The 13,904-nt window shown below is 42.7% G+C and overlaps 1 protein-coding gene across 1 annotated transcript in view; it reads right to left on the minus strand.

Annotated features, from left to right (window-relative positions):
- slc12a5a (solute carrier family 12 member 5a) overlaps positions 1-8,017 on the minus strand; it is a 445,395-nt gene extending 437,378 nt beyond the window's left edge. The window contains 1 exon segment of the mRNA XM_034166020.1: positions 7,390-8,017. Coding sequence (XP_034021911.1) covers positions 7,390-7,444 — 55 coding nt within the window. The 5' untranslated portion in view covers positions 7,445-8,017.
- Positions 8,018-13,904: the final 5,887 nt, after the last annotated feature.

The raw sequence follows: 13,904 nt of genomic DNA on the forward strand, positions 1-13,904 counted from the left end.
CCAAAGCTGCACGGGCCACCGCGTGGTAGGCGCCACTCACTGTCGTGTAACAATGATCTAACATGCTCCCTTCTCTGGTCGGGCATTTAACAAACTGTATTTTGGTAATTCCTGACTGAGATTCCCTTTGTTAAAATTACCGAGAATTATAACAAGAGAGTCCGGAAAGTCTCTCTCCACGCTCATAATCTGATCCGTGAGCGCGTGCTCGGCCTCGTGCACGTCCGCGCTCGGTGGAATATACACAGAGCAAAGTATGAAAGAGTTTAAACTCACGTTTGACGCAACAATCTAGGCTTTAAGTATCTTACTCTGGGAAAGTTTGACAATAATAAACAAAAGGGGCTAAAATTTATAAATTATAAATTTGATTAGACAAACTACAATGCAAAATTATCTGTTTCCAAACAAACATGCAAGGAATCTGCCTCTTCTGGGCTGTAAACAAACTGTGCAATGAAGGCTTCAAATCAGCACCTTGGACAGTGCAGCTGGATGTACATGCTGCTGGAGTCAGAGGCAGAGGAGTGCTGCTTTCAGAACCACAGAATAGCGGACAGCGACAGTCATGACTGCAAAGAGGTGAAAAGCCTTCCCTATCTGGGGCTGCCCTGCTTAGTGCCGATGACTAAACAGAGTTGTACAGGTTGTTGCACAGCTAGCCAGCAGAGCTGTGATTCAGATGAAAGGGAACAGAGAGGTGGATTATGTGTGAATGAGTGTAAATGAGGTCCCATCCTAAGAGATGCTGCTGCTACAGTGTCAAAAAGAGAGAACTAGGGAGTCAATGATAGAAAGAGCAGGAGAGCTGTGGGGATGTACTATGAGTGAGGTGTTCACCTCACTGTGGGTCCCATCACAGCTCTGCATACACCGATATATACTGTTATACATTATCTTACAACAGGAGAAAACAGACAGCCTGACAATTTAACTTCATATACACTCAACAAAAATATAAACGCAACACTTTTGGTTTTGCTCCCATTTTGTATGAGATGAACTCAAAGATCTAAAACCTTTTCCACATATACAATATCACCATTTCCCTCAAATATTGTTCACAAACCAGTCTAAATCTGTGATAGTGAGCACTTCTCCTTTGCTGAGATAATCCATCCCACCTCACAGGTGTGCCATATCAAGATGCTGATTAGACACCATGATTAGTGCACAGGTGTGCCTTAGACTGCCCACAATAAAAGGCCACCCTGAAAGGTGCAGTTTTGTTTTATTGGGGGGGGGGGATACCAGTCAGTATCTGGTGTGACCACCATTTGCCTCATGCAGTGCAACACATCTCCTTCGCATAGAGTTGATCAGGTTGTCAATTGTGGCCTGTGGAATGTTGGTCCACTCCTCTTCAATGGCTGTGTGAAGTTGCTGGATATTGGGAGGAACTGGTACAAGCTGTCGTATACGCCGGTCCAGAGCATCCCAAACATGCTCAATGGGTGACATGTCCGGTGAGTATGCCGGCCATGCAAGAACTGGGACATTTTCAGCTTCCAAGAATTGTGTACAGATCCTTGCAACATGGGGCCGTGCATTATCCTGCTGCAACATGAGGTGATGTTCTTGGATGTATGGCACAACAATGGGCCTCAGGATCTCGTCACGGTATCTCTGTGCATTCAAAATGCCATCAATAAAATGCACCTGTGTTCTTCGTCCATAACAGACGCCTGCCCATACCATAACCCCACTGCCACCATGGGCCACTCGATCCACAACATTGACATCAGAAAACCGCTCACCCACACGACGCCACACATGCTGTCTGCCATCTGCCCTGGACAGTGTGAACCGGGATTCATCCGTGACGAGAACATCTCTCCAACGTGCCAAACGCCAGCGAATGTGAGCATTTGCCCACTCAAGTCGGTTACGACGACGAACTGGAGTCAGGTCGAGACCCCGATGAGGACGACGAGCATGCAGATGAGCTTCCCTGAGACGGTTTCTGACAGTTTGTGCAGAAATTCTTTGGTTATGCAAACCGATTGTTTCAGCAGCTGTCCGAGTGGCTGGTCTCAGACGATCTTGGAGGTGAACATGCTGGATGTGGAGGTCCTGGGCTGGTGTGGTTACACGTGGTCTGCAGTTGTGAGGCTGGTTGGATGTACTGCCAAATTCTCTGAAACGACTTTGGAGACGGCTTACGGTAGAGACATGAACATTCAATACACGAGCAACAGCTCTGGTTGACATTCCTGCTGTCAGCATGCCAATTGCGCGCTCCCTCAAATCTTGCGACATCTGTGGCATTGTGCTGTGTGATAAAACTGCACCTTTCAGAGTGGCCTTTTATTGTGGGCAGTCTAAGGCACACCTGTGCACTAATCATGGTGTCTAATCAGCATCTTGATATGGCACACCTGTGAAGTGGGATGGATTATCTCAGCAAAGGAGAAGTGCTCACTGTCACAGATTTAGACTGGTTTGTGAACAATATTTCAGGGAAATGGTGATATTGTGTATGTGGAAAAAGTTTTAGATCTTTGAGTTCATCTCATACAAAATGGGAGCAAAACCAAAAGTGTTGCGTTTATATTTTTGTTGAGTAAACCAAACTATAAATAATAATAATAATAAATGTGTTTGTTTTTGCTCATTCTGCTACTCTTCCAAGATACTTGGGTCAATGTCCAAACTTGCATAGATGTAGGTTGACCCCAAAATTGTCATTAAAGTCAAGGTCATTGTCGACAAAAGTCAAAATTTAGCTTTTTTTCTGTCTGTTCCCCTATTTCTGCCAGGTCAGTTGCCTAATTTACACCAAATTTGATATGTGGATAACATTCAACCCCAGAATTAGGCTTAACAGTTTGTTTTTGGTAAAGGTCAAAGTCACTGGGGTCAAAGGTCAAATTTATGATTTTTGATTCTGATGTCCAAACGTGGCACACATATGTAGTTAGGTTGTACAGTTGCCTAGGTGACCTCAATCCTATCGCAGGTCAGTCACTGAAGTGGGATCAAAGGTCAATTCCCCCCTCCCATTTTGACTTGCACTATTTTTGGCAACCACATGTGTCTGGGGGTGGCATGGTGGCTTTGTAGTTAGCACTGTTGCCTCTCAGCAAGAAGGATGTGAGATCACTTTCACCTTTCTGTGTGGAGGCTCCAGCCCCCCGTGGCCCTTGTTCAGCATAAGCAAGTATAGAGAATGAATGAATGAATGAATGAATGAATGAATGAATGAATGAATGAATATGTAGGTGGATCTGGAATTGTGCATGCAACACCAAATGTGCCAGAAGTCAAAACTGAAGTTTTCACTCCAATTTGCATCAAACCTGGCACACATATGGGAATGGATTCCAAAATTTCCCAGGCAAGGTCAAATTTATCAAAGGTCAATCAATCTGGTCAAATGTCAAATTGATGTAGCCCTTTCCTTGTTCCTTGTTGTGTGTTGGGGGGCTTGGCTGGACACTGTTTTGTGGTTTTTGTGTTTGTTTTCCTTCCCAGGTGGTTTGGGGCTGATCTCTGGGGAGAATGTGCTGCAGAAGAGTCTCTCACCTCTGTCACTGTGATCTGCTGCACCTGTTGCACTCACGTGCGATTCTCTAATCAGGACGATCTATGACACCTGTGACATTCACGTGCAGTTCTGAGGACTCTCAGCTGGTACCAATGAAGAGATGAAGAACTGCATTTAAGCCAGCAGTGATCTGGGCTTAATTGCCGGAGAATACGACCATGTGACGACCGTTTGAGGACGCTGAGGGCCGCTCCAGAATCTGACATTGCGTCTGTGAAGGAGGACGAGGGTGAGAGGCAAGCGCTGTCAGCACACGTCAGAGGTGATTATCCCTTAAAAGCTTATCTGTGAATATAATGTGGCGTTTCTGCGCAGCTAAATTTAAGTATTGAAGAAAATTGTCTCGTTTGCTCCTCGCGGCTGTGGCGTGCGGATTGATAATCCTCCACAAGCTGTGAGCAGCTGTTCTTCTGAATTAAGTCTGAAATCAGACCTGAACGTGTTGCTGATAAGTGTGCCTCTAAATAGTTTTCTTGCTAAAAGTACTGAATAACCTCACCTCTGTTCCTCCTTCGCAGAGTACAGTCTTGGGAAAAGCCACCTGGGGGGGTGTCGGCGGAGCTCCTGAGTCCAGAACGTTCGGGCTCCGATCCGTTGAGGCGCTGGGAGAATGCGCCACCTCTTCACCCCACCAGACTTATTTATTTTGTATTGCACAGTGGGAAAAAAAATTAATTTGTTTCTTTTGGAACTGCTTCTGGTTATTTAGCGCTGGGTTCAGTCAGACGCTGGACCGCTCCTCAATCTGCGTCCAGACCATAACATTCCTGTCAAAATGTTCTAAAATGTTTGCAAGGCATAAAAATGGAAAGAAAATAGAGACATTGGGGAAGGGGTATCTTGCACTCAGGTACTACCCCTATACTTTTATGAAGCTGTAATACCCTGTCTTCATGCCCACATGGACTATTGGTGAGCACACATTGGGCCTCATTTATCAACATTGCGTAAAAACAGGCGCAGATCTGAGCGCATAATTGGTCTTATGACAAGACACACGTGATTTATGAAACATTCGTATCTGACCAATCCCAGCGTACAAATGATCGGCTCTTGATAAATGCGGCGGCTGAATTTAATCGTCATTAGCATGTTACGCCCTTAAATATTCATGGTTCGGAAGCCTCGCCCACTGAGCTCAACATGGACAGAAGAAGCACTGGGAAGAAGAAAAACTTCTTGGAGATGGAAATCGGCATCCTAACATCGGAGGTGGAGAAAACAAACTTGTATTTTTTGGCAGTCTGAAAAGTGGAGTCAAAGGCACTCATAAAAATGCCGTGTGGAAGAGTGTAACAGAGGCGGTCAACAGCGCTGCCGCAGAGGAACGGACTCTGGCTGAGGTATAAAGAATTCTTTGACTTAACCTATGCCTAATGATTTTGAATCAATCTTTTATGCACCCACAGTTAAAAGCTTATGCCTGCTAATTGATTAACAACTCTTTGCATTTAGGTCAAGGAAAAGTGGTCCAATTTAAAGCTGGCCACCAAAGAATGTGTTGCGGCACTTAAGCGCAGCATTAAGCATTTTAATGTGCAATGATTAGTTGTCATGTTTAGGCTATTTAGCATATGATTTTTTTTATTTTACAAAGGAAGCAGTATCATTAAAAACGTGGGCTTTTTTAAATTAATTTTGTTTAATCCATTTTAAGAATCTGTTTGATCTGTATGTGGCTTCTTATGCTTGGATGACAGCTGAGGTTTGTTTCATAATTAATTTCAGACTCAGACAGATTTTGTAGTGCTGCGCCGCAAATCCATAGACTCAGATTTGCGTACACGAGCTCAGACCAGATGTGAGCTCTGTCGTGAGATTCGTCTTAGCCTCCGCTCACGTCCAAATTGATAAATACCGAAGTTTGTGTAAAAATGGTCGAACGCACGTTTTCTGCCGTACGTTCGTTTGATAAATGAGGCCCATTGTCTTTTGCATTTAACCCAACTTAACTCAATCTAACCACTAAGAACTGTTGAATCCACAGTCTAACATGCAGGGAACAGCTCCAGGTCTGCAGACAAAACATGGTAAATGGCAGTCTAAGAAGGTGCCCATGTTTTTTTTTTTTTTTTTTTGCAGTATGAGGAACCCAGAGTGCAGAGATGAAACCCACATAAGCAAGGCGAGAACATGTGATCTACACACAGAAAATAAAGGCATTGTTGGAACATAACCCCAAATCTGTTTGCTGTCTTGAGTCAAGAGTGTGAACCACTGTGTCACCATGCTGTCTGGCACTAGACCATGGGTTTTGCCTACCAAGAATCCGATGCCTTTCCCGATGAGGTGACGAGCTACAAGTATAATCTCCTACATGGACCAACTGTGATCATGCACATCATTTTCAAGATGTATTCTGCACACTCATGGGTGTGTACATAGCTGACATTAAATTACATAACAGAGAAAGCACGCACAAAGACAACAGCGCATCAATAAAAGCGTCAACACTTCTGCCCTTATTCTTTTGTGGTTTTATATCACGCGTGGTGACCATCTCTGCTAGTTCTAAGTGACTGCACTCAAACAGGCCATGCTTTAAACCTGCCATAAGCCCACACATAAATTACAACGGCCGTCTGCGCTCTTGGTGCGTCACTGTAATCCCCCCTTTGCCTGAAAAAAAAAAAAAAAAGGATGCCTGCATTAAGTTAAATATTCATGTTCCCAGCACTGGTCTATTTTTATCATTAAGCCCTCACAGGTAGGAGAAACAGCACAGTGACTGTTCTCTCATCCAGAACCTGTGTCTCCACTACATCCCTGAAAGGCCAAGACTGGCAACAACAGGGGGATTTGTGCACAACACACAGTTGGAGACTTGAAAGAGGGAGAAAAACCTGAAACAGAAAAAGAAAAAAAAGAGGGCAGCCTGACATAATGAGGTGTGCAAAAGTAAAAACAAATGCTGCTGGTTTGTCTCAAGCACATTATTGTCAGTTGGAAAGGTGCACTGCTTTGGAAACGAGACCCAAACATAAGTGGCATGTAGTCATCTAATAGCAACTGTGACCTCCAGTGCCTTTGCCTGTGCTGCTGAATAGGAGAAGCATGTTGCTTCCATATTAAAGGGCAGCATGTTCACTTTTGTTGAAGCCTGCAGTGGAACAGCATGTATAAGATAACACAACTCAACTTATATCGCATATAAATTATAGGCATCAGTAGCCTTTAGATTTGTTGAAAAAAGCCTGGAGATAGAGGGCTGGGCCGAGCTTGGGGATTGGATAAAGGGCTGATTTGAAAATTGGCGGTAACTTGGATTAGCAGCAACAGTGGGTTGGTATCTGTAATTATGAGTGGCTGTGCTTGTGTGTATGTGTGTGTGTGAATGTCCACACTGCACAAAGTACCATATGTGGTTGGAATATTTATGTTACTGTGGAGTATGGCTTAATCATTGGACGTCTGCCACCAGAAAGATCACGCAGGCATGTGTATGTGTGTTATGCTCATATGCCTTGTGTGCGCGTTGGCATGTGCTGGATGATGCCCTCATGCACAAAACCACCCATGGTACAGAGTGAGCCTATTACTATTCCTGTCACAACGGCCTTGCAGTAAGAGCAGCAGCAGAGAAGGCAAGCAGGCCAACCACCACCGTACACTGACGTACCACACATGCACAATCCGGCTCATCCAACGATGGCTCGCTTTCATCAGAATGCGTATGTGCATCTCTGAATGACACATATATCGGGTGTGTGTTGTGCGTTTTTCTGTCTGTTTGCTGTGGATGGAAGCTCGATGTGAGGCGCTGCTTTCTCTCTTTTTTTTTGATCATATCTGATCAGAAGCACATGTGCGTATGTGAGTGCCTGACACATCCTGTCACTCACCCTGGCTTTGCGCTCCTCCATCCCCCTCCTCTGTGTCCGTCAGGTTGTTAAGCATCCTGGCTCTTCTACGCCAGAGTACTGCGGAGCGATGTCACCGACTGAGCTCTCGGCAGCTGTGCGCTCCACGCACTGTGATTCGGCCACAGGAATCGTGGGGGAACCAGCGCAGAAATTTGCCAGCTGGATCCTCCTCTTTGCTACTTGCTGCCTCTAGGATACACAAGGGAAGCAGCAGAAGAAAGATTTGTTCCCCCCCCCTTTGTAGATCCTCCTTTTGACGTCTCTCCTCTGCTGGCTTGTAAGCGTGACTCTTGCTTTCTCTCTCTTTCTGTTGCTCAGTCTTTCTTGCTCTTCCTCTCTCTGTTGCTCTCTCTCTCAGTCTCCAGAAGGAGGAGGATGAGGAAGAGGAGGGGAGGGAGGGGAAGCTGCAGGAGTTTGGTGGATGATGGAACGCCTCAAAGCTGCACAGTGCCTTTCTCTCTTTTTGCCTCCTCACTCCAGCCTCCCACTCACTGATATAAAAAACACTCACTCGCTCCTGCTCAGATGATGTTGCTCAGACCTTGTAGCTGCTAAACTGATTGCGTATTCAAGCAGTGTAATTTCTTCTATTTCAATTTCCTCTCTCCCTCCTTTTCTCTCTTCTTGTCGCAGCTGTCAGACGGAGAGGTGATTGGGAAAGCAGAACTGATGCTGTTAGAAAAGGGAGCACACGGCAGCGTCTCTGCTCTGATGGTTTTTTTTTTTGTGCACCGAGCTGCATTATGCAACGCTTTCTCCTCCTATCGCCATTGTAATACGCCGCTGCACTCTCCCTGCTTTAATGTCAGATGCAAATTGTGCCGCTGTTTTCTTCAACGGATGAACACGGCATATCAACATCATCTGTATGCAGTTATGGTAAACAGGATATCTGTGCACTAGGATGCACACACAGCGTAAGATGCGCCGCCTCAGCGATAGCCTGGGAAATAAGTCCAACACAGGCCCTGAGGTTTGTCGATCTGGCGCTTATCACTGTACATTATAGTGACTCCCCTTGGACGTCAGTCATCATAGGCTTCTTCCCCAGCCAAGGCCGTTACCCTTTTACAGCGATAGTGTAATGACACAATATAGCTTAAGTGTCTTGTCCAAGGACACAGACAGGAAGCCTGACGCACACAACTGCAACTGAAGCCCAGAGTACAGGTTTGAAGTTCCACAGACCTGCCACTGTTACTACATAAATACACAATATATATATTTTTTTCCTTTTTGACGCAAATGTTTGACTGAAGTGAGTAATTGAGCTGATTGGTGAAATTTAAAACAGAAAAAAGATTTTTGTTGCATTCTTCATTCGTGATCCTATTCCAGGCTTTTACTGCAACTTCTTTCAGTTTTTGTTTGTTTGGTGGGGGGTCCTCCCTTCAGTCTGCTCTTCAGGAGGTGAAATGTATGCTTATGGTATGGTTAAAGTCAGGTGAATGATTTGGCCAGGCTAAATCATTCCACCTTTTCTCCTGATGAAGTCCTTTGTTTTGTTGGCAGTGTGCTTTGGGTTAATGTCATGCTGCAATGATAAACTTCCTCCTGATTAGTTTGGATGCATTTCTTTGTAAACTGGCAGACGAAATGTTTCTGTACACTTCTGAATTCATTTTGCTGCTACCATCATCAGTTACATCATTAATAAATATTAATGAGCCTGTTCCAGAAACAGCTATGCAAGCCTAAGCTAAGATATTACCTCCAACATGCTTCACAGAAGTACACTGCAAAAACTGATATCTAAGAAAGTAAAAAAAAAAAAAGACTTGTTTAACAGAATGACTTATTTTTTGTCTAGAAAAATAATCTTGTCAAGCATTTTTTACACACAGCAGTGTTCAGAATAATAGTAGTGCTATGTGACTAAAACGATTAATCCAGGTTTTGAGTATATTTCTTATTGTTACATGGGAAACAAGGTAACAGTACATTTAGTAGATTCTCACAAATCCAACAAGACCAAGCATTCATGATATGCACGCTCTTAAGGCTATGAAATTGGGCTATTAGTGAATTAATGTGGATTAATCTTTTTAGTCACATAGCACTACTATTATTCTGAACACTACTGTAAGAAAAAAGTTGTAATTTTGGGAAAATGTATCTAATAAGTTTATTATTATTATTATTTAACCAGTAACAAGCTAAGGCACTCACTCACTCATCTTCAACTGCTTATCCAGAATCGGGTCATGAGGAACAAGGTAAGGCGATAGATTACAAATCATCCAAGCAAAGGAACAAGATTATTTTCCTTATTTTAAGACAGAGATTAATCTCAAAATGACAATTCTAAGACATGACAGTGATTAAAGTTTGTTTGTTATTTATTATTATTATTATTTATTTATTCACTGGCTTTGAAGACATCACAAATATAACAGTGCAGCTTAATATGACTACTTTATTATTTCTTCTTATGCAGAGGTGCGATAAAGTTACTGTCAAGTCATTCTCAAGTCAACAATCTGCAAGTCCAAAGTCAAATCTCAAGTCATCTTGCAAACAATTGGTGGTCATTATGACTTGGGACTTGCTGATTCATGACTTGAAAGTGACTTGATGGTGACTTCGTCTCACCTCTGTTCTTATGTAATCCAATGCTGAAACTTTTTTTTACAAAAAAAAATCTAAACATTTAGAGTTACAGCAGAAATATCAAAAGTACAAAAGTGCAAGATCAACCTGAAGTAACTCTTAGCAATTACTTTCAAATTGAATGCAACATGGACTCAGCTAAGTCTCATCAGACTGCTAAACTATTCATCTTCCTTGCAAAAAACGTGTGAAAGTACTCGCAATAAGAAATAAGAAGTACATGATTGCAGTGAGAAACAAACCACCTATGACATCAAGGAATTCCATGAGAGCCTGCTGTATCTCTTGGGGTACTATTATTCATTACATCTTCAGTCTTACAGAGGTGCTGGAGGATGCAATACATGTTGTGTGTATATGTCATTTAATGTAATCCAAACCCATTTGCTGCAATCAAGGGTCACCGCGGGGGCGGGGGGGTTGGCTGGAGCCTGTCCCAGCAGCCATAGGGCATAAGATATGGTACACCCTGGACAGGATGCCAGTCTCTTGTAGAGCCACATGTAGACAAACAAACACATTCACACCCGCACGCACGCCTACAGTCCATTTAAAGTTTCCAATCCACCTAACCTGCATGTCGTTGGAAGTAGGAGGAAGCCAGAGCACCCGGAGAGAACCCACACAAACATGGAAAGAACGTACAAACTCCACACAGAAATGCCCCAGGTGGGAAGCGATCCCACGACCTTCTTGCTGTGAAGCAACAGTGCTAATCACTAAGCCACCATGCTGCCACTGTATATCCAATGTATAAATAAACAATGAAATAAAAAATTTCCTTGCTGTACCCAGAAATTTTTTAGGATGTATCTGACATTAGTTACAATGTTTTCACCAATTTAAAAAAAGTCATTTTGTGAGTAATCCTGTAAAACCTACTCAAATCCTGAAAGCACTACATTCCTGAGAGAAGCAATAAAAGGCTTTGCGCAAACAAAAATACTTTTCCATGCAGTCCAAGTGACATCATCTTTATATCAGATTACAGTGCATTTCATAATGCAACTAGGCAGTGTTTACTTTGATGCAGGTCTTGATCTGCCTCACAACATAAACAGGACAAAGTGAAAGATCTAGTTCAATACAACAACCTGGGTTGCAATATATCAATGATCTGCTTCCCATCACATTTGGAATACCTAATTTGCAATCATGTGGTTTGTTTATGCTGTCATGCTGAGATGACACTGCTGAGCGGACACTGTCCAATCATAATTCAAACCACGCAATTGTGTGGGGTCCAAACATTAGGCACACACCCTGGTGGTTACAAGCAGTATATGGATGGTTGAAGAAACATTCATTCCTTCATCCATTTTCCAAACCAGCGTATTACAGTTAAGGGTCAAGGGGGGCTATCGCAGAGGTCATTGGGTGGTAGGTGGGGTATGCCCTGGACAGGGCTCCTCTTTTTTGTTTTCTTTCCCTCATTACATGACTGACAAGACAGTGGAAAACAATCTTTCCTAAGCAATCGCTCGTCGACTCTGATTCAAGTTTTTCCTTGAGGACGGCGGTTGGGGTTGTGGTTTTGTCAATTCCACTTCTTTCTCCGTAGGTTTCAGTGTAACATGCAGAGAATGAGTCAAAACTATTTAGTGCGTGTAGATCTTTATCAAACCGGTTACGTCTTCACCAGTTTGATTGTTTGTTTGTTTCATTCACTACCACTCCAAACATTTTACAACTGATTGAGTTTTTTCCAGATTATGCTGTCTTTATTTTCTTCACGTGCCATAAAAATTGACAGAAACACTGATCAAGGTAAAGAGAAAACATTAAATTTTAAATTAAGTGCATGGAGCAAATACGACCAGGATCACAGCGGTTGGTTCAGTTCACAGATCAAAACACACCACTCAGTGACCACAGTACTGCATTTTAAAACATATTTCACTTTTTTCTCGCTTCTGTTGTAGCACTTTGAAACTGCATTCAAATGTCAGTGTTTCATTCCCACTTTAAAGACAACTGAAAAATGGCAGAGGCAGATATTGCTTACACAAGCTGGTTAATGGACTAACCCACTCACTTTCTGTGACGAGTGTGTTTGAGGGAATTAATTTGGGTTCCTGAAGTGTAGCAGTAGGCGGGGTTTAGGCAGGTTGAAGGTAGGGTCAGTACTGATGAAACACCTGATGTGGGGAGGGGTGGTTGACTCACCACCAATGAGGTGGGCTTCATAGATAATTGGCAAAGCTTCTGGGTAAAACCTGGTCTTGTTAGGAGAGATGGCATCCATCCCACTTTGGATGGAGCAGCTCTCATTTCTAGAAATCTGGCCAATTTTCTTAAATCCTCCAAACCGTGACTATCCAGGGTTGGGACCAGGAAGCAGAGTTGTAGTCTTACACACCTCTCTGCAGCTTCTCTCCCCCTGCCATCCCCTCATTACCCTATCCCCGTAGAGACGGTGCCTGCTCCCAGACCACCAATAACCAGCAAAAATCTATTTAAGCATAAAAATTCAAAAAAGAAAAAATAATATAGCACCTTCAACTGCACCACAGACTAAAACAGTTAAATGTGGTCTATTAAACATTAGGTCTCTCTCTTCTAAGTCCCTGTTAGTAAATGATATAATAATTGATCAACATATTGATTTATTCTGCCTTACAGAAACCTGGTTACAGCAGGATGAATATGTTAGTTTAAATGAGTCAACACCCCCGAGTCACACTAACTGCCAGAACGCTCGTAGCACGGGCCGAGGCGGAGGATTAGCAGCAATCTTCCATTCCAGTTTATTAATTAATCAAAAACCCAGACAGAGCTTTAATTCATTTGAAAGCTTGACTCTTACTCTTGTCCATCCAAATTGGAAGTCCCAAAAACCAGTTTTATTTGTTATTATCTATCGTCCACCTGGTCGTTACTGTGAGTTTCTCTGTGAATTTTCAGACCTTTTGTCTGACTTAGTGCTTAGCTCAGATAAGATCATTATAGTGGGCGATTTTAACATCCACACAGATGCTGAGAATGACAGCCTCAACACTGCATTTAATCTATTATTAGACTCAATTGGCTTTGCTCAAAATGTAAATGAGTCCACCCACCACTTTAATCATATCTTAGATCTTGTTCTGACTTATGGTAAATTGAAGACTTAACAGTATTCCCTGAAAACTCCCTTCTGTCTGATCATTTCTTAATAACATTTACATTCACTCTGATGGACTACCCAGCAGTGGGGAATAAGTTTCATTACACTAGAAGTCTTTCAGAAAGCGCTGTAACTAGGTTTAAGGATATGATTCCTTCTTTATGTTCTCTAATGCCATATACCAACACAGTGCAGAGTAGCTACCTAAACTCTGTAAGTGAGATAGAGTATCTCGTCAATAATTTTACATCCTCATTGAAGACAACTTTGGATGCTGTAGCTCCTCTGAAAAAGAGAGCTTTAAATCAGAAGTGCCTGACTCCGTGGTATAACTCACAAACTCGCAGCTTAAAGCAGATAACCCGTAAGTTGGAGAGGAAATGGCGTCTCACTAATTTAGAAGATCTTCACTTAGCCTGGAAAAAGAGTCTGTTGCTCTATAAAAAAAAGCCCTCCGTAAAGCTAGGACATCTTACTACTCATCACTAATTGAAGAAAATAAGAACAACCCCAGGTTTCTTTTCAGCACTGTAGCCAGGCTGACAAAGAGTCAGAGCTCTATTGAGCCGAGTATTCCTTTAACTTTAACTAGTAATGACTTCATGACTTTCTTTGCTAATAAAATTTTAACTATTAGAGAAAAAATTACTCATAACCATCCCAAAGACGTATCGTTATCTTTGGCTGCTTTCAGTGATGCCGGTATTTGGTTAGACTCTTTCTCTCAGATTGTTCTGTCTGAATTATTTTCTTTAGTTACTTCATCCAAACCATCAAC

Source organism: Thalassophryne amazonica, chromosome 3 (genome assembly GCF_902500255.1).
Source record: "Thalassophryne amazonica chromosome 3, fThaAma1.1, whole genome shotgun sequence".
In the NCBI taxonomy this organism is placed as follows: domain Eukaryota; kingdom Metazoa; phylum Chordata; class Actinopteri; order Batrachoidiformes; family Batrachoididae; genus Thalassophryne; species Thalassophryne amazonica.